Genomic DNA, 25,671 nt, shown 5'->3' with positions numbered 1-25,671 from the left:
AAGATTTATGAGTACCCTAGCTCATGGTCACTGGCTAGCCCATGCTTGAGCCACTTCTGGAATACCTTGCAACACCAAGTCCTGTCAGTGGCCAGCTCTCCTATACAACAACAACAACAACAACAACAACAACACAAACAAACAAAACACACAGACTAAAACTGCGTTCCTGAGAAGATGGCAGAAGATAAACTAGAAAGAGGCCTACTCCTGTCCAATAAGTTAATCTTTAATTAAATTGATCTGTGGAGTATGCATTCAGCAAACGACTAGTGGGAATTTTCTTAGTTGAATAACCTGGATTTCAGGGTTCTTATAGGAAAGACAAGAGGCAGCAATTACTACTCGACAGCATTGGAAACAATCAGAGGCAAGGAGGTCTACCTTCTCTGATATTCAGAGATGGTTCACGTTAGGGTTGAAGTGAAAGAGCCTATCATAAACTGTTATATGAACAAGGATCCAGTTCACAGGTTACACGGGTGTCATCCAGTCTGTACCTTTGATGGAAATGCATTGGTAGATGTTTACATTAGTGCGTAAAGATACTATTTCCTTCCTTTCTTTTTTAAATTAAGAATCATTTTATAAATTCAAATGTCGTGACAACCTCAGAAATTGGTTTTAAATCCTAAAGTTGCTTTGTTAGGGGCAAGAAGTGGCAGGGAGGGAAAGAATTTCAGTAGAAATCTCTCATTAAATTGAGGCAGAAAATAGATGGGAGGTGGTTCTTGAAGTTTTGCATGGTGGCAAAATAAAGAGACAGACAAGTGATCTTGCAAAATAGATGTGAGTTTCTAAGATTTATTCTATCATAATTTGAAAGATGTTGGTAATTCATGTAAGGCAGTTTTGTTCTAAAGTGGATTAGGAATAATAATAATAAAAAAGAACAAATGTTTATTAGGCATTAATGCAATACTCAGTTCCTACCAGGAGTTGTTTTTGTTTTGTTTTTTAACCTACTTGAAGAGTCAAGGTTAATTTAATTTTTGGTGTCTGAAGCAATACCCAAACTACAAGATAATAGATGGTTAAGTGCTAAATTACATTATCCTCGATGTGCTTCTCTTTGTACATTCTTGGAACTCTCATCTCTTGTGATTTTATCTAATAACTATGTAGGTCAGTATTTCTCAGTCTTGAGTCATGTAGGGATAGACTGCTGCAAAAATTTCTTACATTCCCTCACTATGAATGAAAGTATTTTTATTATCATTTTACCAAAACATGTGTCAATCTAAAAATAGGCACAAACCACTTAACCTTATGATTCTTAAACATCTATAAAAAACAAATCTACAAATTAAATACAGAAAAGTTATATAGCCAGTAGAATTTAAACTAATTGAGTCACATGGATCATGTTTATTGAAGTAAAAAATCCCACTCCGAGCCTGAGCACGGTTCCACCTAAGGTGCAGCTTTCCGTGCTTTCAACAGGTCTTTCTTACTATGAGTCACATGATGACGCAGCTCTCACCACTTCTTTACTCAAACCACTGTGAAACTATCCTTTATACACTTCCTCTGGGTTTTTTTTTTTCTTTTTCTTTTGCTGTGATTTGTACAAATGCATCATGTGTGTATTAACTCTGCTTGCAATATTTTCTATTTGGCAACAATTAATACAGTGCTATCAATTGTCAACTTGAAATACAAATGAAAAGGTGAGAAAATTGGGGGTGATTTGATGTAGGGTAGCTGTCCAGATGGTCCCAAATTTTCTTGTTATTTTTAAGAGTGTCATGTGAAAGAAATCCTCATGAAAAGATATTTTAAAAGTCCTCATTAAAAACGGAGTGCCGCTGTGGTGGACACAGCTGTGCCTACCAGTTCCCCTATAAGGAAGCATGTGGTGCCCCAGCCACCAGAAGACAGCATCCAGTTCTCAGTTCCTTTAGGGTTTGTTCAGCTGCAAAGAGCTGCCAAGGGCTCGGCCTTCACAGGTACCCACATTCAAGGACAGATGGAGGCAGCAATAATAAAAGTTGGCTATTTCACCCAAACAGGGACAACTCTGATGGGCCACATATGTTCCAGTCTTCCATGGACTTGGCTGAGGCTTTGTTGGCCTGCCTTGCAGTTCCATCTTGCCCTCCCAATCCTGCTTTCTGCCTCTCTTCCATTAGTGATGATCCTTAATAAACACCTGCATGCCAAACTCCATCTGAGTGTCTGCTTCTACAGAGTCCAGCCAACCAACAAGCACTCTCGAGAATCTCTCTGAGGATCCCAGAGGAGTGAGAACCCTTCTTCTGGGGTCCTGATTCTTCTTGCAAGCTTCTAGTCTCAAAGTTCAGCTTCTGATTGTATACTCCTGTCAGTACTTGAAATTCAACAGGTCCAAAGTTGACACATAACCGATCTCTTGGGCTTGTGCCCGAGAACAACTTGTGGTTTTCCTCCCTGCTTTATAATTTATTTAATGGCACTACCATTGTATTCCCACAGGATCAAAATTTGAGAGGTAATTTTGATTTCTCACACATCTTGCTCTGAACAGTCTATTATTTATGCTTCTTAACATGGGAAGGACTTTACTCACTTCTCCAGGGATTCACTCCCCTCTAAACAAGGGATCTGCTGAAATTGTAATGGAGACTTTCACTTTGCTCTTGGGATATCTATTCCTTTTAATAGTTTTCAGTTTGCCTTCTCTTCGATTCCATAAACTTTAAAAGACACAAAAATTTTTTCTCATAAAGGATACATACACAAAATGCCAACCCACAATCACCGACTTATTTTGGAGTGCAGTATGTTGTCTCATCTATTGAATAAAAGAATAATGCTTTGAGAGGATGGCAGCAAGGGCCAAGGGCTTCACTTTTCCTCCTGCAGTTGAGATTAAGGCAGCACAGTCATTAAAACAAAACATGAATTTTGTTTAAAATAAAGCAATAAAACAAAAAAATACATTCAATTTTCTTTTCCTCTTTATCTTTTATATTGGACTAAAGAGTAAAGAAAACCAAATCTGATAAATGCAGAAATAATAGTTTTATAATATACAGACTAAAACGTGTGTGAATATGATGTGGTTTAGAAGTCTCTGAAAACATATGTACCTTTGAAAATATGTCAACTCATTGAAAGATACTGCTATTTAAAACTGGAAATCGTGTTGTCAATTGAAGATGAGAAACTGAGATGTTTGTGAGGGAGAGATTGTCAGGAAAGCAGTAGAACATTTCCTGCCCATGGGTGCAGTCTTGAGGATTTGCGATGGCCATGACGAGTCCAGCAACCATCACCAGGACACCGACAGGAAGCATGACACAGGACATAATCTTATCTGAGTGTGTCCTTGGTTCTTCAGATAGTTTCAGATAGCATGCTGATGGAATGATAAAAATCAGTGGAGCGGCACAGAGCACACCCTGTATATTGAAAACAAGAAATAACACTATGTTACCAAAGGGAGCATTCTTTGGACAGTTTTTGAAATACATTTTCAAAACGTACTTGTCTTTGTACATGTTAAAAGTTTAATAGGTTTAGTTGAATCAACCAAGGGAAAGAAGAATAACCCAAGAAAGACTTAAGAATAGGTTTTCCTCTTTCTGATGATATATTTACAAAGGAGAAGAATAAAATAATAGTGTATCAGACAAGAAAAAATGATCAGAAAATAATAATTTAGAAAATAAAGCAGAAGGGAAGACCAACTTCTGGCAAAACCTTGAAATGTCCCATATTTTCAGCACATCGCATTTTCTTATATTCTTATTTCAAATTGCTGAGTAACTACTATGCTGTTCAAATGTGACCGGTCTATTTGTCATTTATGTATAAGAGGGGACTGACTACTGGGAGGTGTGCAGGGGATATTATCTTTCCTCTTTCTTGAGTTGGTGTGAAAGTAGGTGTCCCTCTGTAAGAGAAAAGAAAGTGCCCACTCCGCGGGCACTTAACATGAAATAGTATTTCTAAATCCTCCTTCAAGTAAAACTAAACGTGTTAATTACCCTAGAAAATTGACAGCAGAACTAAATGACTATGACTCATTCACCCTCCCCTACATTAGCTTATGGATAAATCCAACCTGAGGGGGCATGTCAGATTGAAAATTATTGGAAGTAGTGTTGTCTATTATAAAAATACCAAGATGGATTCCTGGTGGCTCAGTCAGTTAAGCCTCCACTCTTGATTTCAGCTCAAGTTGTGATCTTACGGTTGTGAGATGGAGCCCCATGTCAGTCTTTGCACTCAGTGGGGAATCTGCTTGAGATTCTCTCTCCCTCTCTCTCTGCCCCTCCCCCCACTCACACCATATTGTGCATGCGTGCTCTCTCTCAAATAAATAAATAAATCTTTAAAAAGTAAAAAAAAATACCAAGAGTTACTGACTTCAAAGAAAAGATACTTTCCTTTGAGGAGGCTAAATTTGCACTAGACACTTTGCAAATGAAATAATGTTAAAATTTAATGCATTTTAGGCAATATAGTTTTAAAATTATATTAAACATTAATTATATATTAAACAAAATATAACATACTATTAAAATATATTAGATATAATTGTATAACAAATGCCATTCTCTTAAGCCATAAAACACAAGTTTTTAAAAATAGACAATAGCAAATGTGATATTGGTTTAAAATTAAAAGCAAGCTTTCCATAAAATATATGTTTTGCTATATTTGAAAAAGTTATTATGGAAATATGTAAATATATAGAAAAGTAGAAAGAATAGTATAATGAAACTCTATACACCTATCACCTGAGATTTAAAATCTTTTTGACACATTATTTGGTAGATTTCGCCAGGGAAAAATCACAGAAAACTGATTTTGAATCTGGATGATGTAAAAAACAGATTATACCTTAAAATAGTTTTAAAAGAAATATTTTCTCAATATCATCATTTACTAAAAGTACTGTTATACTCAGTACCATCCTCATACCAGAACTATTACATCTATGATTCTAAAAACATAACTTTTTTAGCTTTTACAAAAATAGAAGTCCAGAGAAATGGCAGTTGATTGGAATATGTTATGAAATGACTGTTGAGACACTATCTAAAAATTTGGGGAAGAATAAGAGGGACCACACTTCATGGAAAATGTCTACAGCCAGAGATATAAGAATGAGAAAAGAGGTGCCAAACTGTATTCTAATTTAAATATATAGAAAATGTAATTTTGCCATTCATAGTACTTGCATACGAATGAATACCTACAAAGGTAGACAGATATAAAGAATTAGTTTTCATATGGCAAGAATTGAATGAATTACGGACTCCCTAAGCTGTCTCAAAACACTTGAAACTGACAATGTTCTTTTAAGAAAAATACTGTAGAACTCCATCTGTGTTTATAATAATTATTATCCTTTGCTTTCTTCGAAAAAATTTTGAAAACAATGAAAAAATAATTAAGATATAAATATGTGTATGTGGGTGTGGGGTGTGTATATGTATAGGGCCCCTTCTCTTTATAAGAACAAACATGTCAAGCTAATTCATTTGGAACTTCAGAGTGTTGAAAGTGCTATCAGGATGAAAAACGCCACCAGCTGCTGCTAAGAAGCTGTCATCAGTCAGCATTTTGGGACACTTCCAAACCTAACTTGCTGGGTAGTCCAAAGCAATGGGTGTTCTGTTTATGCTATAATTCTTAAGAGTTGAGAAAGTAGCAATTAGTGGGAAAACTCTATAGCTGATGTTTGTACTGGAAGAAGTCCAGTTGAGTATCTTGTCTAGATAGCAGTTACTTTCTTAATATTTGAAAGCTCAGTCTTGCTAGAGGTTGTTGTTAGGACCCGAGATCATCAGTAGAATGATACAGCAGTTCCATCTGTTCTTTTTTCTGTAAATTCGTCCTGCTTATTTGATTTAATATAGACTTGTGTGAGAATACACCACTGGCTTTGGAACAGTTTTTGGAATTGCTTGACAGAATGTAAATATCATAAGTTTTCATTAAAGGGAAAATAAAATATAGCCTTATTTTAAAGGCAGGGCAGCACTGTCTTTTTGATAATAACACTATTGATGCCACGGCATTCTGCAGTTGCTGTAAGGAATTAACAGAAGGTGTTGAAGATTTTTACTGGCAAAACAAATTGGGAACTTTTCTGAATTCTCCTACCAGAATAGAAACCTCTCAAAGGATACAAAGAAGCTAAAAACTCAACAAAAGAATGCTTATACATTCTTCTAAGTTTCTACTTTGTAATCAATTTGGATTCATGAAATGTATTCCTATACCTTAAAGAGAAACTCTGGCTAACTCAGGAGGTCTTTGGCAGCTTGGACTATGCCTTGCTCACCCTGATGACTGTATCTCTCTATGTGGGCTGCGATGGGTAATTGGCTTGCTTGCTTCCTTCTACTTTAAGCTGTGCACAGTGTTTGTTGGGCTGGTTACTCTGGCCACAGGCCCCAGCTGCTTCATCTTTTCTCTTTGTACTGTGAGTAAAAAACCCATAGGGCCCAATTACTGTAGATGCCTTTTTTCTCTAATAGCAGCACCAGTGCCCAGATCCTGAATTCTTAATACCAAGAATGGAGCTTCTGTTTATTTTATTTGCTTCTAAAATGAATCCTTTAAAATTGAGGGTGCATTTGCTTTGGAAAATATGTCATTGTCTACTGCTATGAAAACAATGAAATAAAAAGGAAACTAAGCTCTAAATGAGGTTTTGCTTTTTATTAACTAATATAAATCCAAATAATTTATCCTGTATTATTCTAGTCATAGTAAGTAACAGCATTTCCCTAACTTTGCAAATTGAAGGTCTGATTCTATTACACATCTCATTAGTGAAGATCATTATTCTACTTAGTGGTGATTCAGACACCACAGTAGAAAAGAATTCTTAGAGTACAACAATTGTTAACTAAGATAAAAGCTATTAGCTAAAAATTAATTTAGATGAAGAACTTTCAGTTCCATCTTATTTCATCTCCTGGTATTGATTTTAACTCATTATTAAAGTCTAACCATATGTATTATAGATTACTCTTAACCTCACTTGTAGGTAAATTTAATCCACAGGTTTTTAACTTAAAAATTGGATAGAGAGCGAGGAGGGAGTTAAGATGGTAGAGGAGTAGGGACCCCTTTTTCAGCCGGTCCCCTGAGTCGAGTTGGATAGGTACCAGAACAGTCTGAACATCCACGGAATCAGCCTGAGACGCAGAAGATACATCTGGATCTCTACAAATGAACATCTCCAGCGCTGAGTATTGAGGTATGAGGTGGGGAGCCATGAAACTGCGCACAGATATCGGAAGATAAACGGAAGGGGGAGGGTGCCACCGCGTTCGGGCGCCGGGAAGCGGTAGCCACCTGCACGGGGGAGCAGGTGGACTCACGGATGGCACCGGTGGGCGAGAGAGCAGACTGAAACCGGCTGGCAGCTGGCGGTGTTAGAAACACAAAGGACAGAGATATGCAGAACATCAGTGGAGAATGGTCCGCGATCCCTCTGTTCTGAGACAGAGGCTGAGATTCGGCCACTGCTGCTCTTACTCTCGGAAGAGGCGCAGCAAACTGCCAGGGAAAGCCGCCAGAGAACAAAAGCCTGGAAATACCGGCTCAGGCTCATGGTGTCCCCTTCCCCATCCCCCCTCGCAGGGGACACGGAGACTCTACCCAAACAGGGTTGCGGCAGGCCCCTCCCCAAGAAGGCAGGCTGAAAAATCAAGAAGCCCACATCCCTAAGATCCCTATAAAACAAGGGCGCATGGCCTGGGTCCCCGGTCAATAATTTGGGCTCTGGACAACCCCACACCCTCTCCTCATCAGAATGACGAGAAGGAGAAATCCCCCCCAGCAAAGAAAAGACAATGAGTCTGTGGCCTCTGCCACAGAACTAATGGATATGGATATAACCAAATTATCAGAAATGGAATTCAGAATAACAATGGTCAAGGTGATGTGTAGACTTGAAAAAAGTATTAATGAAAATGTTTATGAGAATATAGAATCTCTAAGGGTGGAAGTGAGAGCGAATCTGGCAGAAATTAAAAATTCTGTGAGCCAAATGCCGTCAAAACTAGAGGCTCTGACGGCCAGGGTGAATGAGGCAGAAGAACGTATCAGCGAATTGGAGGATGGGTTAGTAGAAGACAAAGCTAAAATAGAATCTGGACTTAAAAAAATCCACGCCCAAGAATGTAGGTTACGGGAGATTACTGACTCAATGAAACGTTCCAATGTCAGAATCATCAGCATCCCCGAGGGGTGGAGAAAAACAGAGGTCTAGAAGAGATATTTGAACAAATTGTAGCAGAAAACTTCCCTAATCTAGCAAGGGAAGCAAACATTCGTGTCCAAGAGGCAGAGAGGACCCCTCCCAAGCTCAACCATGACAAACCTACGCCACATCACGTCATAGTGCAATTCTCAAATATTAGATCCAAGGATACAGTATTGAAAGCGGCCAGGGCAAAGAAATTTCTCACGTACCAAGGCAAAGGTATCAGAATTACGTCAGACCTGTCTACACAGACCTGGAATAAGAGAAAGGGTTGGGGGGACATTTTTAAAGCTCTTTCAGAGAAAAACATGCAGCCAAGGATCCTTTATCCAGCAAGGCTGTCATTCAGAATTGATGGAGAAATAAAGACCTTCCAGAATCGCCAGTCATTGACCAATTTCGTAACCATGAAACCAGCCCTACAGGAGATATTAAGGGGGGTTCTATAAAGGTAAAAAGGCCCCAAGAGTGATACAGAACAGAAAGTCACAATCTATAGAAACAAAGACTTTACTGACAACATGGCATCATTAAAATCATATCTCTTAATAATCAGTCTCAATGTAAATGGCCTAAATGCTCCCATAAAACACCACAGGGTTGCAGATTGGATAAAAAGACACGACCCATCCATTTGCCATCTACAAGAGACTCATTTTGAACCTAAAGATACATTCAGACTGAAAGTAAAGGGATGGAATACCATCTTTCACACCAGTGGACCTCAAAAGTAAGCTGGGGTAGCTATTCTAATATCGGACAGATTGGATTTTAAACTAAAGACTATAGTTAGAGACACAGAAGGGCACTATATTATTCTTAAAGGATGTATCCAACAAGTGGATATGACAATTATAAATATATATGCAACAGGAGCAGCAAGATACACAAGCCAACTCTTAACCACAATAAAGAGACATATAGATAAAAATACATTAATAGTAGGGGACCTCAACACTCCACTATCAGAAATAGACAGAACACTCATGCAAAAAATCGACAAAGAAACAAGGGCTTTGAATGCCATACTCGACGAGTTGGAACTCATAGATATATATATATATATAGAACACTACAACCCAGAACCAAAGAATACTCATTCTCTTCTAATGCCCATGGAACATTCTCAAGAACAGACCATGTTCTGGGACACAAAACAGGTCTCAACCAATACCAAAAGACTGAAATTATTCCCTGCATATTCTCAGACCACAACTCTTTGAAATTGGAACTCAACCACAGGGAAAAATTTGGAAGAAACTCAAACACTTGGAGACTAAGAACCATCCTGCTCAGGAATGATTCAATAAACCAGGAAATCAAAAGTCAATTTAAAAAATTTATGGAGACCAATGAGAATGAAAACACAATGGTCCAAAACCTATGGGATACTGCAAAGGCAGTCCTAAGGGGGAAATACATAGCCATTCAAGCCTCACTCAAAAGAATAGAAAAATCTAAAATGCAGTTTTTATAGTGTCACCTCAAGAAGCTGGAACAGCAACAGAGGGACAGGCCTAATCCTTGCACGAGGAAGCAGTTGAACAAGATTAGAGCAGAAATCAATGAATTAGAAACCAGGAGTAGAGTAGAGCAGATCAACAGGACTAGAAGCTGGTTCTTTGAGAGAATTAATAAAATTGACAGACCACTGGCAAGACTTATCCAAAAGAATAGAGAAAGGACCCAAATTAATAAAATTATGAATGAAGAAGGAGAGGTCATAACCAACACCAATGAAATTGGAAGGATTATTAGAAACTTTTATCAACTGCTTTATGCCAATAAATTAAGCAATCTGGAAGAGATGGAAGCTTTCCTGGAAACCTATAAACTACCAAGACTGAAACAGGAAGAAATTGATTTTTTAAACAGGCCAATTAATTATGAATAGATTGAGTCAGTGATAAACAACCTTCCAAAAAACAAAACTCCAGGCCCGGATGGTTTTCCTGGGGAATTCTACCAAACATTCAAAGAAGAAATAATACCTATTCTCCTAAAGCCATTTCAAAAAATAGAAACAGAAGGAAAGCTACCAAACTCATTCTATGAGGCCAATATTACCTTGATCCCCAAACCAGGCAAAAACCCCATCAAAAAGGAGAATTACAGACTGATTTCCCTAATGAATATGGATGCCAAAATCCTCAACAAGATCCTGGCTAACAGAATCCAACAGTACATTAAAAGGATTATCCATCATGATCAAGTGGGATTCATACCTGGGATGCAAGCATGGTTCGACATTCACATCGATCAGCGTGATAGATCATATCAACAAGAAAAGACTCAGGAACCATATGATCCTCTCAATTGATGCAGAAAAAGCATTTGACAAAATACAGCATCCTTTCCTGATTAAAACCCTTCAGAGTGTAGGGATAGAGGGTACATTCCTCAATCTCATAAAAACCATTTATGAAAAGCCTACAGCAAATATCATTCTCAATGAGGAAAAGCTGGAAGCCTTTTCCTTAAGATCAGGAACACGACAAGGATGCCCACTCCTCGCCAAATAATTATTGGCTCCCAAATATGAAAATAGAGTCTCAAAAACAAAGCAAATTCAGATAATAAAAAGTGGACCAAAGTGGTATTCAAATTTCATAAGAAGCTTTTCAAATTTGTTCTGGTCATGGAGATAGCACGAGTATTTCATATGAAATCAGTAGTGTCCGGTCTTTAAACCAGCTTAGCCAAGTAGACAAATCCATTTCATGCCTTACAAAAATCCAATCACCAGAAAAATTCTGTCACAAAAATTTACACACCAATAAAAGAGACCTAAATAGCATGAGATTTTAAATCCGCCATCCCATTCATACATAATACCAAAAACCTACATCCACCTTGGAATTAACTTACTCTAGAACGATTAAAGTACCTATATTCTGTAAATTAAGATAACATTCTTGAAAGACATTGAGAAAGATGAAAAAGATGGAAAATATTCCATGCTCATGGATCGGGAAGAATATAGTTAAATGTCCATGCTTACCCAGAGCAAATCCACACATTTTCAATGCTATCCCATCAAAATACCTCGACATTTTTTTCAAAGAACTGGAGCAAATAGCCATCTCAGGCGGGAACCAGAAAAGGCCCCAATCTCCAAGGAACTGTTGAAAGGAAAAACAAAGTAGGTATCACAATGCCAGATTTCGAGCTGTACTACAAAGCTGTGATCACAAAGACAGCATGGTACTGGCACAAAAATGCAGACCTATAGACTAATGGAACAGAAATAGAGAACCCAGAAATGGACCCTGGCATTTTGGGCAACTACATCCTTGATAAAGCAGGAAAACATCCCGTGGAAAAAGACAAGTCCTTCAATAAATGGTGCTGGGAAAATTGGACATCTACATGCAAAAAGAATGAAACTCTTTGACCACTCTCTCACACCATACACAAAGATAAACTCCAATGGATGAAAAGACCTTGATGTGATACAGGGAATCCATCAAAATCCCGAGGAGAACACAGTAGGCAGCAACCTCTATAACATCAGCCAACGCAACCTTTTTCATGACTTACATCTCCAAAGGCAAGAGAAAACAGAAGATAAATGAACTTGTGTGACTTCATCAAGATAAAAGCTTCTCACAGTGGGCAAGAAACAGTCAAAAACTATGAGGCTAGCCCACGGAACGGGAGAAGATATTTGCTAAATGACACTACAGATAAAAAGACTGGCATCCAAGATCTCAGTAACTCTCAAACTCAATACGTACACTGAAACAAATAAACAAATCATAAAATGGGACAGAAAGATATGAACAGACACTTTTCCAATGATACATACAAATGGCTAAACAGACACAATGAAAAATGTTCAAAATCATTAGCCATCAGAAATTCAAATCAAAACCTACCACTAAGATACCACTATTACCAAAGTTTAGAATGGCAAAAATTGACAAAGGCAAGAACAACAATTGCTACGTGAGAGAGGATGTGGAGAAATGGGATCCCTCCTACTTAATGTTGGTGGAATGCAAGTTGGTCAGAGTCACTCTGGAAAACATGTGGGAGGTCCCTTTAAAAGTTAAAAATTGAGCTACCCTATGACTCCAGCCATTGCACTATTGGGTATTACCCCAAAGATACAACTAGATAGGAAGAGAAGGGCCATATGCACCCCGAATGTCCTAGAGCAGCATATTGGCCATACACAATAAATCAAATGAAGAACCAAAAATGCCCCTTCAACAGATGACGGATTAAGAATGGTGCGTCCATATATAATGGAATATTATCAGCTATCAGAACACGTTCTCAATATTTGTTGACATGGGACTTTTCTTTACTGAGGAGATAATGCCATGAAATGTTTCTGCTAGAGAAAGACACCATCATACATTCTCTCATCTATGGAACATAAGGAACTAGGAAGATCTGTAGGGAAGAAAGCGACAGCAAGGTGTAACTGTAGGGGTTGGGAACAGTTACTGGTGGTACTATGCACTCTGAGAAACAAACTGAGGGCTTCAGAGGAGGGGGTGGGAGAATGGAGGCCAGATGTGGCAGTAAGGAGGGCACGTATTGCATGGTGCACTGGGTGTGATACGCAACTAATGAATCATCGAACTTTACATCAAAAACCAGGAATGTATTTTATGGTGACTAACATAATATAATAAAAAAACATTTAAAAAATTGGATAGAGAAATGAACCTACTTATTTTACATAATTTAAAGCCTTCTATTTAGGAAACCTTAGGCTAGCATAATAATTAAAAATGTGGGCTATAGGGGCTGAAAGCCTGTGTTCAAATCTTGATTCTGCCACTTACAGCTAGTTTGAACTATTTAATCACTCTGTGCCTCAGTTTCTTCATCTGCAAAACTAATACAGATTAAGGAAGATAACACATGCAAAACACTTGGCACAGAGTAAGCAATACATGTTAGCTCATACTGTCATTCTGAAGTGGAACATAGCATGCTTTAAGTACTTCTAACGTGTTACATGATCCGGCCTACATTAGTTACTGAGAGAAATGATGCCTCATCTTGCTGTATTAAACATGACAAATGTCCACACAAAGGGAGTTGAGTAAAGACCTGAATATGTTGTTGTGAATGCCAGAAGACTTTTGTTCATTGGAAAAACATACGCTCAGGTGATCTGTAAAAGAATGGAGATCCTGTATTTTATTACATTCTCACAAAATGCCCTTAGTGATTCAGCATTTCCATGCAATACCTGGTGCTTATCACAGGTGCTCTCCTTAATCCCTATCACCTGCATAACCCATCCCCCACCTACCTTCCCTCTCATAACCATCAGTTTGTTCTCTATAGTTAAGAGTCTGTTTCTTGGCTTGCCTCCCTCTCTTTTTTCCCCCTTTGCTTGTTTGTTTCCTAAATTCCACATATGAGTGAAATCATATGGTATTTGTCTTTCTCTGACTTATTTCACTTAGCACAATACTCTCTAGCTCCATTCATGTTGTTGCAAATGGCAAGATTTCATTCTTTTTTAAGACAGAGTAATATTCCATTTTGTATGTGTGCCACATCTTCTTTATGCATTCATCACTCGATGGACATTTAGGCTGTTTACATAATTTAGTTATTGTAGAGAATGCTGCTATAAACATTTGAATTGGTATTTTTGTATTCTTTGGGTAAATGACTAGTAGTGCAATTGCTGGGTCATAGGATAGTTCTATTTTTAACTTTTTGAGGAAACTCCACACTGTTTTCCAGAATGAGTGCACCAGTTTGGATTCCCACCAGCAGTGCAATAGAATTCCCCTTTCTTCACATTCTTGCCAACATCTATTGTTTCTTGTGTTGTTAATTTTAGCCATTCTGATAGGTGTGAGGTGACATCTCATTGTAGTCTTGATTTGTATTTTCCTGATGATGAGTGATGTTGAGCATCTTTTCATGTGTCCGTTGGCCATCTGGATGTCTTCTGCCCATTTTTTAATTGGATTATTCATTTTTGGGGTGTTGAGTTTGTTAAGTTCTTTATATATTTTGGATATTGACCCTTTATCAGATGTCATTTGCAAATATCTTCTCTCATTCCATAGGTTGCCTTTTAGTGTTGTTGGTTGTTTTCATCTATGTGCAGAAACTTTTTATTTTGATGTAGTCCCAATAGGTTATTTTTACTTTTGTTTCCCTTGCCTCAGGAGACATATGTAGCAAGAAGTTGCTATGGCTGATGTCAAATGGGTTACTGCTGCCTGTGTTCTCCCATAAGATTTTTATAGTGTCAAGTCTCACATTTCGGTCTTTAATCCATTTTGAATTTATTTTTGTGTTGGGTGTAAGAAAGTCCAGTTTTATTCTTTTGCATGTTGTTATCCAGTTTTCCCAAAACCATTTGTTGAAGAGACTGTCTTTTCCTGTTGCATATTCTTTCTGCTTTGCCAATGATTAATTGACCATATAGTTATGGACTCACTTTTTTTTTTATTTTATTATGATATGTTAGTCACCATACAGTACATCATTAGTTTTTGATGTAGTGCTCCCTGATTCATTGTTTGTATATAACACCCAGTGTTCCATGCAATACTTGCCCTCCTTAATACCCATCACTGGGCTAGCCCATCCCCTCACCCTCCTCCCCTCTAAAATCCTCAGTTTGTTTCCCAGAGTCCATAGTCTCTCGTGGTTCATTTCCCCTTCTTTTTACCACCCCCCCTCATTCTTCCCTTCCTTCTCCTACTGAACTCCCTGCTATTCCTTATGTTCCACAAATGAGTGAAACCATATGGTAATTGTCTTTCTCTGGTTGACTTATTTCACTTAGCATGATCTCCTCCAGTCCCATCCATGTTGATGCAAATGTTGGGTAATCTTTCTTTCTGATGGCTGAGTAATATTCCATTGTATATATGGACCACAGCTTCTTTATCCATTCGCCTGTTGAAGGGCATCTCGGCTCCTTCCACAGTCTAGCTATTGTGGACAATGCTGCTATGAACATTGGGGTGCATATGGCCCTTCTCTTCACTACGTCTGTATCTTTGGGGTAAATACCTTTGGGGTAAAAGTAGTGCAATTGATGGGTCATAGGGTAGCTCAATTTTTAAATTTGTGGGACCTCTATACTGTTTTCCAAAGTGGCTGTACCAACTTGCATTCCCACCAACAGTGTAAGAGGGTTCCCCTTTCTCCACATCCTCTCCAGCAATTGTTGTTTCTTGCCTTGTCCATTTTTGCCATTCTAACTGGCATAAGGTGGTATCTCAATGTGGTTTTGATTTGAATTTCCCTGATGGCTAATGATATTGAACATTTTTTCATGTGTCTGTTAGCCATTTGTATGTCTTCATTGGAAAAGTGTCTGTTCATATCTTCTGCCCATTTTTTGATTTGATTATTTGTTTCTTTTATATTGAGTTTGAGAAGTTCTTTATAGATCTTGGATACCAGTCTTTTATCTGTAGTGTCATTTGCAAATATCTTCTCCCATTCGTGGGCTGCCTCTTAGTTTTTTTGATGTTTCCTTGGCTGTGCAGAAGCTTTTTATCTTGATGAAGTCCCACAAGTTCATTTTTTCTTTTGTTTCTCTTGCCTTTGGAGATGTGTCGCGAAAGAACTTGCTGTGGCTGATGTCATAGAGGTTGCTGCCTATGTTCTCCTCCAGGATTTTGATGGATTCCTGTCTCACATCGAGGTCTTTATCCATTTGGAGTTTATCTTTGTGTATGGTGTGAGAGAGTGGTCAAGTTTTATTCTTCTGTATATAGCTGTCCAATTTTCCCAGCACCATTTATTGAAGATACTATCTTTTTTTCCACTGGATGATTTTCCTGCTTTATCAAAGATTAGTTGACCATAGAGTCGAGGGTCCATTTCTGGAGTCTGTATTCTGTTCCATTGGTCTATGTGTCTGTTTTTGTGCCAGTACCATGCTGTCTTTGTGACCACAACTTTGTAGTATAGCTTGAAATCAGGCAAAGTGATGCCCCCACCTTTGTTTTTCTTTTTCAACATTTCCTTGGTGATTCAGGATCTTTTCTGGTTCCACACAAATTTTAGGATTGTTTGTTCCAGTACTTTGAAAAATGTCATTAGTATTTTGATCTGGATGGCATTGAAAGTGTAGATTGCTCTGGGTAGCATAGACATTTTAACTATGTTTATTCTTCCGATCCAGAGCATGGAATGTTTTTCCATCTTTTTGTGTCTTCTTCAATGTTTTTTTTATCAGTGTTTTGTAGTTTCTAGAGTATAGATCCTTTACCTCTCTGGTTAAGTTTATTCGGAGATATCTTATGGTTTTTGGCGCTATTGTAAATGGAATCGATTCCCTAATTTCTCTTTCTTCAGTCTCATTGTTAGTGTATAGAAATGCAACTGATTTCTGAGCATTGATTTTGTATCCTGCCACATTACTGAATTTTTCTATGAGTTCTAGTAATTTGGGGGTGGAGTCTTTTGGATTTTCCATGTAAAGTATCGTGTCATCTGCGAAGAGAAAGAGTTTGACTTCTTTGCTGATTTGAATACCTTTTATTCTTTTTTGTTGTCCGATTGCTGTTGCTAGGACTTCTAGTACTATGTTGAACAATAACGTTGAGAGTGGGCATCCTTGTAGTGTTCCTGATCTTAAGGGAAAGGCTCTCAGCTTTTCTGCATTAAGAATGATATTCGCTGTAGGCTTTTCATAGATGGTTTTTTATGAAATTGAGGAATATACCCTCTATCCCTACACTCTGAAGGGTTTTAATCAGGAATGGATGCTGTATTTTGTCAAATGATTTTTCTGCATCAATTGAGAGGATCATATGGTTCTTGTCTCTTCACTTATTGTGATCTATCACACTGATTTATTTGTGAATGTTGAACCACCCTTGCATCCCAGGGATGAATCCCATTTGGTTGTGATGCATAGTCCTTTTAATGTACTGTTGGATCCTATTAGCTGGGATCTTGCTGAGAATTTTGGCATCCATATTCATCAGGGATATTGGTCTGTGATTCTCCTTTTTGATGGGGTCTTTGCCTGGTTTGGGGATCAAGGTAATACTGGCCTCATAAAATGAATTTGGTAGTTTTCCTTCTGTTTCTATTTTTGGAAACAGCTTCAGGAGAATAGGTATTATTTCTTCTTTGAATGTTTGGTAGAATTCCCCCAAGGAACCCATCAGGCCCTGGACTCTTGTTTTTTGGGAGGTTTTTGATCACTACTTCAATCTCTTCACGATTAATTGGTCTGTTTAGATAATCAATTTCTTCCTGTTTCAGTCTTGGTAGTTTATAGGTTTACAGGAAGGCGTCCATTTCTTCCAGGTTGTTTAATTTATTGGTGTATAGTGGTTGATAATAGTTTCTAATGGTTGTTTCTATTTCCTTGGTGTTAGTTGTAATCTCTCCCCCTTCATTCATAATTATGGGCTCACTTCTCTAAACCTAGTGTAATTGTTTTGGGTTATTTGATTGTAACAGACAACTTTAAATCTCTTTTTTAATTGTCTTTTAATGAATATTATATAAGCAGGTTTTAAAAATATCTAAGGATATAGAATCATGTTTTAAATTTTTTTAAAAAGATTTTATTTATTTATTCGACAGAGATAGAAACAGCCAGCAAGAGAGGGAACACAAGCAGGGGGAGTGGGAGAGGAAGAAGCAGGCTCATAGCGGAGGAGCCCTATGTGGGGCTCGATCCCATAACACCGGGATCACGCCCTGAGCCGAAGGCAGAGGCTTAACTGCTGTGCCATCCAGGCGCCCCATGTTTTAAATTTTTAAAAATAGTCCTCCACAACCAGCTCAGATGTTGACTTTATAACAGACACTCACCCAACATTCTTCCTTTATTATTCTATAATACTAGAATTCTGTCTTAACCACAAAAATTTTAACATAAATACAATAGGGAATATTTAATGTAATTAAGTACTTACAATTTTGTTGTGCAAGTGTCAGAGAGATAAGGAATTAACAGAAAGTTATGGTAATATTTACAAAAATATATCATTACAAAAAAATAAGCAATATGTATGTGCTTGCTTAACTGAAAGGGAATAAAAATTGTTAGGCTATCAACATGTGATGAGCTATCAGACAGTTGATAAAAAAGTTTTCATATCAAAATTCTACAATATTAAAAAGACACGCAATAAATGTGAACTCAAATGAGACATTTAACAAAGTAAGAAATAACAAATCTATGAATCATTATGTTGATCATACCTCAGCACAGATGAAAGCACTGTCAATGCCATCAATTTTTGGTAACACTTAATATCCCGGTGCTACACTAAAGGATGTCTTTTATGTCCAGGAACATTTGTAGTCACAGTTCCTGATCTGTGGTCCCAAGGGGCAATTGCCCATGCAGTAATTTGAGCACTGTGTTTTTAGCACTATGTCATATACTGTGGAGGATGGAAGAGGCAGCTAAATATCATTCTTATCTTCAAAGAACTTACTCTTTCATGGGGAAGGCAAGCTTATGGACAGTCCAAACAGTACATGATACATGATAACAATACATAAATCAAGCTAGTGCATTTAGGTAGCAGTCATCCACTTACATAGATCAAGGTTGGAATGTGACATGATTTTGTATGAACCTTCTAGCCTTTGGTCTATGCAAAACTGAGAAGTAGGTGAAAGTTGCCTTTCATATTTATGCATCTCTCCTATGAGCTTTCTGTCCATTGCTGGTGGAATAGATAATTCCGCAGGCTTCAGTGGTTTGGGGATGCTGCCTACTCCCTAGTCTTCATATTCCCTGCTACAAGAACATCCCCAAGAATGAATTACTGACTGAATCTGCTTTTGTCTGGAACTTCAAATCCAGGTGGCCTCTGGAGGGAGTAGTGTCTTGGGCACAGGCAATGAGATCTTCACCTATCCCTCAACTGTCAATGGAGTGAGTAATTAATGACTTGGGATCCCATCTGTAAAAATCTGCCCTTCCTGTGGTGCATAATTAATAAATCCTGAGTGGTGGGATTCTGAGTAGAAATTCCATAAGGATTGTAGAAGAGGAAGATTAATGACTCTAAAGTGGTAGAACCATTTCTATTCATTTCTCACCAGATGGCATCATTGTCCCAGCTCCACAAAGTAGAACCAAGGAGCCATTCTTGATGTGTCCCTCAAACCCCCTTTGTCACCAAATCCTGTTAATCTTTTCTCATAGATGCCTTTTGGGAATCCATCTCTTTTCTTTCTCTTCTTCTTGATTTACATAGCAGCTGAACTTTTCATGTTTATTTGTGAGATTGTATTCTCCATGAAAGCATGGATCCTTTCTGATTTCTTCCCATCATTGTATCTCAATTATATAGTAATAATATATATTTGATCAACAAATAAATGAGTTAGAAGTTGCACTAGACCTTAAATCTTTGTAAGATTTGGACAGAAATGAAAAGAAAATAAGAATTACGAAAGAATAAACATAAGCCAAAGGATAAAAGAAAGGATTAATACAGCTTACTCATTGGCCAAAAATAAGATTGACTAGAGCTAAAGGTGGAAAGTAAATGGTAAATAACTTTCCATAGAAGGCGTGGGGTCAGATTATAGAGGCAACAGAGTTTATGCTTGCTCTGGTAGGAAAGTAGAGATTTTTAAGCATTGTCTTGATAAACTAGAAGCAGAACTTATATATGTGCTAGTTGAAATAAAAAGCCAGTATTAATTCAGATGTGATATCATGAGGACATAGACTTGGGAGAGAGCAATAGAGATTATGAGGGAAAGGTCTAGAAAGGGAAACAAAATATTTTAAAGAAAAAGAACTTGGGCTGTGGTAAGTGAATGTGGGGTATGGATATAATTCTCTTCATTCACACATATTTAATGAATCCCTCTAGACCTATTTTTATGCAGCAACTTCCAGATCCACCTAATAGTTATTTTTAGTAATATTTATGTATTATAGAAAATAAAATATGAAAAAGTGCTCCAAACCAGGGTGTCTCAACCTGAGCACTACTGAAAACATTTTAGATTGGATAATTCTTTATGATGGGGGCTGTCCTGTGCATTGTGGGGACTTCAGCAGCATCCCCAGACTTTCCCAATAGATGCCAGTAGCACCCACCTATCCACCTGTGACAACCAAAAATGTTCCCTGGGTGAAGAGGGGCAAAATCTTCCCCATTGGAGAGCCACTGCTCTAAAAGTATATAGTCTTATAAAGTACACAAAATCATCATTGTAATATTTATTATAACAAACACATTTTCATTCCAATTCAGAAACTGATACCTTTGTCACGGAAAATACATCCTTCATTAAATGTAAACATTATCTTTAAAGGGATTTTTAGAATGGAAGGTGTAAATCTTTAAATGTACTTACATTGAGTTCTAAAACTTTTCCAAGGCAGTCAATCAGCAATGATGTAACCATGGCTACAATAATGATAACCACTGTTATAATAATGTGGAAGACCAATGGAAGATTCCCACCAAAAAACACATTGGCAATTACCTGTCAAATAAACACATTATTTAGAGAGGGATTCTCAGAGACATGCAGGACTTATTAAAAAAGTATATCATATTATAGCACTTAGGACTATATAAAACACTACCAGTAAGGCAATCAATCAAATCTTAAGCCATATGAATGTCCTGTCTTTTTCAAAGTACTTACACATAGGCAAACACGCATTTCAATAACAAGTATTCTTCACTTAATTATTAGGCAGGTGGTAGATTATATTACAGACCCAAAACATGGTATATTATGTGTGAAAAAACATATTTCTCAAGTGTAAGAAAGATCTTGGGAAGTTACCTTATAAAGTATTTGAGTCCAACAAGGTTGCCACTAACAGAAACTATGGATGCTATTTAGATTATTTGAATGAGAAGAGATTGGAGAGAAAACAAATAATCAATTTATGACTGGATAAAAAAGATCAAATAGAATTTAGAACTAGAAGGAGCTTTAGTTACTTAGATCCATCCTTCTTAGAGTAATCAGCTTTATAGCAATCCTGAAATATCCTTGTCCTACCTTGGCTTGAGGTAGGGTTTGAAACATGGGTAGTATTTACAGCAGAATTAGAGACTGAGGCAACAGTGTGAAAAGAGCAAAAGAGGAACGAACAGGAAAGATACCTGTGGAAGACAAGAAGGAGACAATCTGAATAGGGTTGACTCTGTACAAGAGAACCCTGAGGCAAGAGTTGGAAATGGTAGAAGGTCAGATGCTGGAGGACCTTAATGAAGCCAACCCTCCAAGCTGTTATCTATCTAATATTCCTAGATAAGTAACATTCCTCACAGACTGGACACTGCCATAACCCTGCTAATAATTACCAGGAATATTAATAACGTTTACTCATTTATGGTTTTACAATTGGTGATGTTTTTCAAATATTTAAAATTCATTCTTATAGAAGTTTCTAATATATGATTATAATAGTAGAAAAATCACTGAGTATGGCAAACTAGTGAGAGATATTCATCAGAGGTACGGACAGGATTTTTGGCACTCTTGTATGTGGCTGATTACTCTACCTATGAGTAGAGATGGCTCTGACTGTGTTTATGCTAACTGCGTGTGTGTGTGTGTGTGTGTGTACGTGTGTGTAGAATGGAGAGAAAAAAGAAGTGAATGAGTGAAGTATATTTGCGGTTCCTCTGCCTAGTATGTGTTGCCATGGCAGAGATCTTGATTTAGTTCTATCTTTCTGTCACGGCAGCTAGAGAGGAAACAAGTTCTAAGGACTAAAGACATAAGCTGTGCAGGTGGAATGACTCAGATGGTCCACAAGCAGTTCACCAGAAACCACATGAGAATGTACCATCTGTCACCACTGATCCACAGATCAGATTTGAACCCAAGTACTGGGCAGAAGCTAAAATAAAACCATTTCCTGCATCCAACAAGAGCAAAAATTTTTAAGGGTTCTTAGATTTCAAAAATCTTCCTCAAGTTAAGTTTACTCTACTTCTCCCTTATACTCAAGGTGGAGAACTGGCCTGTGAGTGACACATTTGTAAACGAGGACAAGTGCTAATTGTAAAGGATATACATAGTGCTGAACATTTCCTTATTCCATTTCCCAGAGCAGTTTCTTACCCCCCAAACTGGCATAAGGTAAGCATAGGTCTTCCTCTAGAAGCCAGCGGATTAGCGTATTTCAAGCTCTGTAGGCGTTTCACTTCACACATTAGACGCATTCACATGGTGCACTGTGTAAACAGCCTCTAGGAATAGATCCTAAAACTAAGCCCTTTTCAGTGTGATTGCTGAAAAGAACCACTGTGGAGCAGGATCGTGTTTTTCTGCTGACTGCTACAGTGGATTTTTTGCTGACTGTATAGGGGATTCCTGACAAGCCGTATTATCCAGCTTTACACAAAAACAATGAGTTCTTTTTCACTTAATCGTCCTTCACAAATCCATACATATGGTAAAAATACCTCACAAATACATACATATGTAATATACTACCTCTATTATTTTACGTGGTGTAAAAATATAAATATATTTGTACAAATCTATAAATGAAATATATCTGTAAAACTAGTGTTTAAATTGAATTTTCATTTTCCAAAGACAATAAGACATTTTAGTTTTTTCAAAATAACAAAAGTGATCGAGATCTGTTAAAGGCAACTTTGGTGGCCATTACTACACATTGACGTATAAAACGTCTTAGCAAAAGGACGATTTTGTAAAATGTGTTTTAAAACTTAGTACTTAATTTCTTTGTAAGAATGCTTTTAAGAAAAAACAACTTAGTTTGGCTCTATTAAAGGCTGGCATTCATTTTGGAATGCAGTTGTATAAATATTTATACTTATGCTAATATAAACTAAACCACCAAACATGATCTTCAAATCCAACTTTTGAAAAAGTGACTTGTAAACATCTGAATATAAATGTATCTTTAAGCTGGTTGAAAAAGAAACTTTTATAAATTATATGACTTGTCGTGCACTTGTGAATTTGCAGAATTAAATTACTTACAAATCTTCCTAAATTAAATGTAGTAGAGGGATTGACTAGGTAAAATGTTGGAAAGGAGTTGTGCTTACCTCTCGAGTCACAAAGCATTCAATTGGGTATGTTAAAATGACAGTGACTCCATAACAGAACCTTCCGAATGTTACCAAATCATCATTTCTGCAATAGTTTTCAAATAAGTCTCCTAGAGAATAATATGAAATAGATTTATTTCAACTGAATATTTGAGAGAAATATCTAACAAATCAGATATTGGATATTTATTATATAAGTGGCGCTCCGTAAACTCCATTTAATTAATAGAATAGACTGCCAAGTCTAAATACAAGTTTTTTGCTTGCAATAACTATATAATTATTGACCGATATAAAAACTTACACATGTTCCACTTGAAGATGAATTCATCAGTGACAGTTTTTCTCTTACTCTCATTGTTTGTTTTGAGTAGATCTGCCTTAAATTTGTATCAGCTTCTGAAAAATACTTTGATCCATTGTCTTCTGACACCTGAATCAACTCCCTAAATTCTTGTGCACTAGCTTTATAAACTTGTTTCTGGTCTTTGTTTCTGATAAATAAATGACTTCGTTATTAAAAAAAAAAAAAGTCTGTTAAAATAAACAGATTTCCTTTTGAAATGTTATTCTTAGATCAAGGGCAATCCTGAAAGGAAGAGTAGACCAGTGCATCTGGGGAGCTGAATTTTCTGTATATCATGCTATAGGGTTTAATCCCAGACCCAGGGCCACAGCGAGGATTCACATTTCATGGTATCTGATGAGCCCGAGTGCAAGAGCATTGACTTAAAGCTGTGAAAATATGTTTTTTTCCTGAGGAAAAGCATTATATTTTAATTAGTTTCAAACTAAACATGGACCATGCACACCTTGAACCAATTCTTATTTAGAGACTATATTTTCTCTGACATCTATGAAGAAATAGAGGGATCTAATGAGGGCCCAGAAGTCATGTCATTTCCCAATACTGAAACAAAAAATATTTGGGCCAATTTATTTCCTAAATATAACATGGTTACATTTTAAAATTTGGGTCACATTTCCCAGTTAGACTGAATAGAAAAATCAGATCAAAGTCACACACTACCACACTGTTTAAAAAGAAAACAAAACTATACTTCAGTCCTTTTTTTTTAATTAAAAAGGTAAGTGACCCGCCTCTGCCAAGACTTTACTTTAATGACTTTTCTCTCCTCCCCCTATCAATTGGAACAAATGTACATTACTTTCTAGGGTCCCTTTTAGGCAGAAAGGGATTAAACCACAAGCAGTCCAGGCAGAGACCTGCTTCAAGGTTGACTAAAAAGGTTCTATCACTCAGAAAAGAGGTCAGAAGGTCCCTGTTCACTAACCTTCAGTAAAAAGTGAGAATGTCAAGAACAAACTCGAGTTCTTTACTGCCTCACAAGCTGAAATTTATCTACGAAAAGGGAAAAGAAAAGAAGCATGCAGTTTGCACAGGTAAGACCAGATTTGCCTAAAATGAAATGGCCTGACGAAACAATGTCACCTTATTCCAGCTTGAGTCCAAGTACATTTTCGGGAATTATAGCTAGGTTAAAAAAAACAAAAACAAAAAGCCCAAACCAAAACCAACCTGTCAGCTTTGTTATATAAAGATTTAATTATGTCTAAGCAATTACCACTGATAACAACACTAGGAAGGTGTGACTAAGAAAAAGGGCTTATGTTCCACAGGGAAAGCATTTAAAAACCAAGGTTTTGTACAGACTGGAGCCTACAGGCCATTCACCTTGGCAAATGATGTAGCAATAGTGATACATGGCAATATTTTGAAACACAATTTTTATCAAGACTTTCACGGTCACTTCATTGCCACACTCTAATGGCACATACATAGATTATATTTTTGATGGCATTGGTAACACTTTGTTTGAAGCCGTTTTTACTTTTTTCTTTCTTTCTTGAGAAATCTCTGCCTATAATCATAGTCACCTGTAACCTCTGTTTGAAACAGTACACCCAAGAGTACCTAGTATCATCTGAAAACTAAGTGAAGAGGAGCTGGAGGATAAGAGACAGTTTTTAATGGGTCGCACTTGACCAAACTGGGGTAGACAGCAAGAGAGAATGGAAAGAAAATTGAACTGGAAGTCAGGAGACTTGTTTTCTACTTTGTCACCTGCCAGCTTGGGCAAGTTCCTTCACCTCTTTGTGTTTTAAGCAGGGGGTAAAACTAGTTATTCCACTTACCTTCATAGGGTTATTACAAGGTCAAATGAGATAATAGACCTGCAAAAGCTGTGACATGTTTGAATCATAGCATTTAGCGGGCTGTCAGATTACCCCGGGTATTATACTACACAGAGGAGTGAGTGCACAGGTCAAAGGAAGGAGAAGAGATAGCCATTCAGCTGTTGGGCCTGGGTGAAGGGGGAAAAAAGAAATAAATTCAGTGTGGGGTGGTGCGGTGGTGGAAAAGGGGAGGAGGCGTGGGGCCAGTTTTGTGGGAAAGATGATGTTTTGTGTTTAAGGCAAGAATGGGATAAATAA

The 25,671-nt window shown here is 37.4% G+C and overlaps 1 protein-coding gene across 1 annotated transcript in view; it reads right to left on the bottom strand.

The window, feature by feature from the left end:
* Nucleotides 1–2,996: 2,996 nt before the first annotated feature.
* SLC38A11 (solute carrier family 38 member 11) overlaps nt 2,997–25,671 on the bottom strand; it is a 60,635-nt gene continuing 37,960 nt past the window's right edge. The window contains exons 10-12 of the mRNA XM_008687037.2: nt 23,212–23,324; nt 20,516–20,647; nt 2,997–3,383 (exon numbers count right to left, since the gene is read on the bottom strand). Coding sequence (XP_008685259.1) covers nt 3,090–3,383; nt 20,516–20,647; nt 23,212–23,324 — 539 coding nt within the window. The 3' untranslated portion in view covers nt 2,997–3,089. The remainder of the gene's footprint in view (nt 3,384–20,515; nt 20,648–23,211; nt 23,325–25,671) is intronic.

The sequence above is a fragment of the Ursus maritimus genome, unplaced genomic scaffold (genome assembly GCF_017311325.1).
Source record: "Ursus maritimus isolate PB19 unplaced genomic scaffold, ASM1731132v1 scaffold_1, whole genome shotgun sequence".
NCBI lineage: Eukaryota > Metazoa > Chordata > Mammalia > Carnivora > Ursidae > Ursus > Ursus maritimus.
Note: the sequence above shows the minus strand (reverse complement) of the source record. Positions and strands in the feature narration are given on the sequence as shown.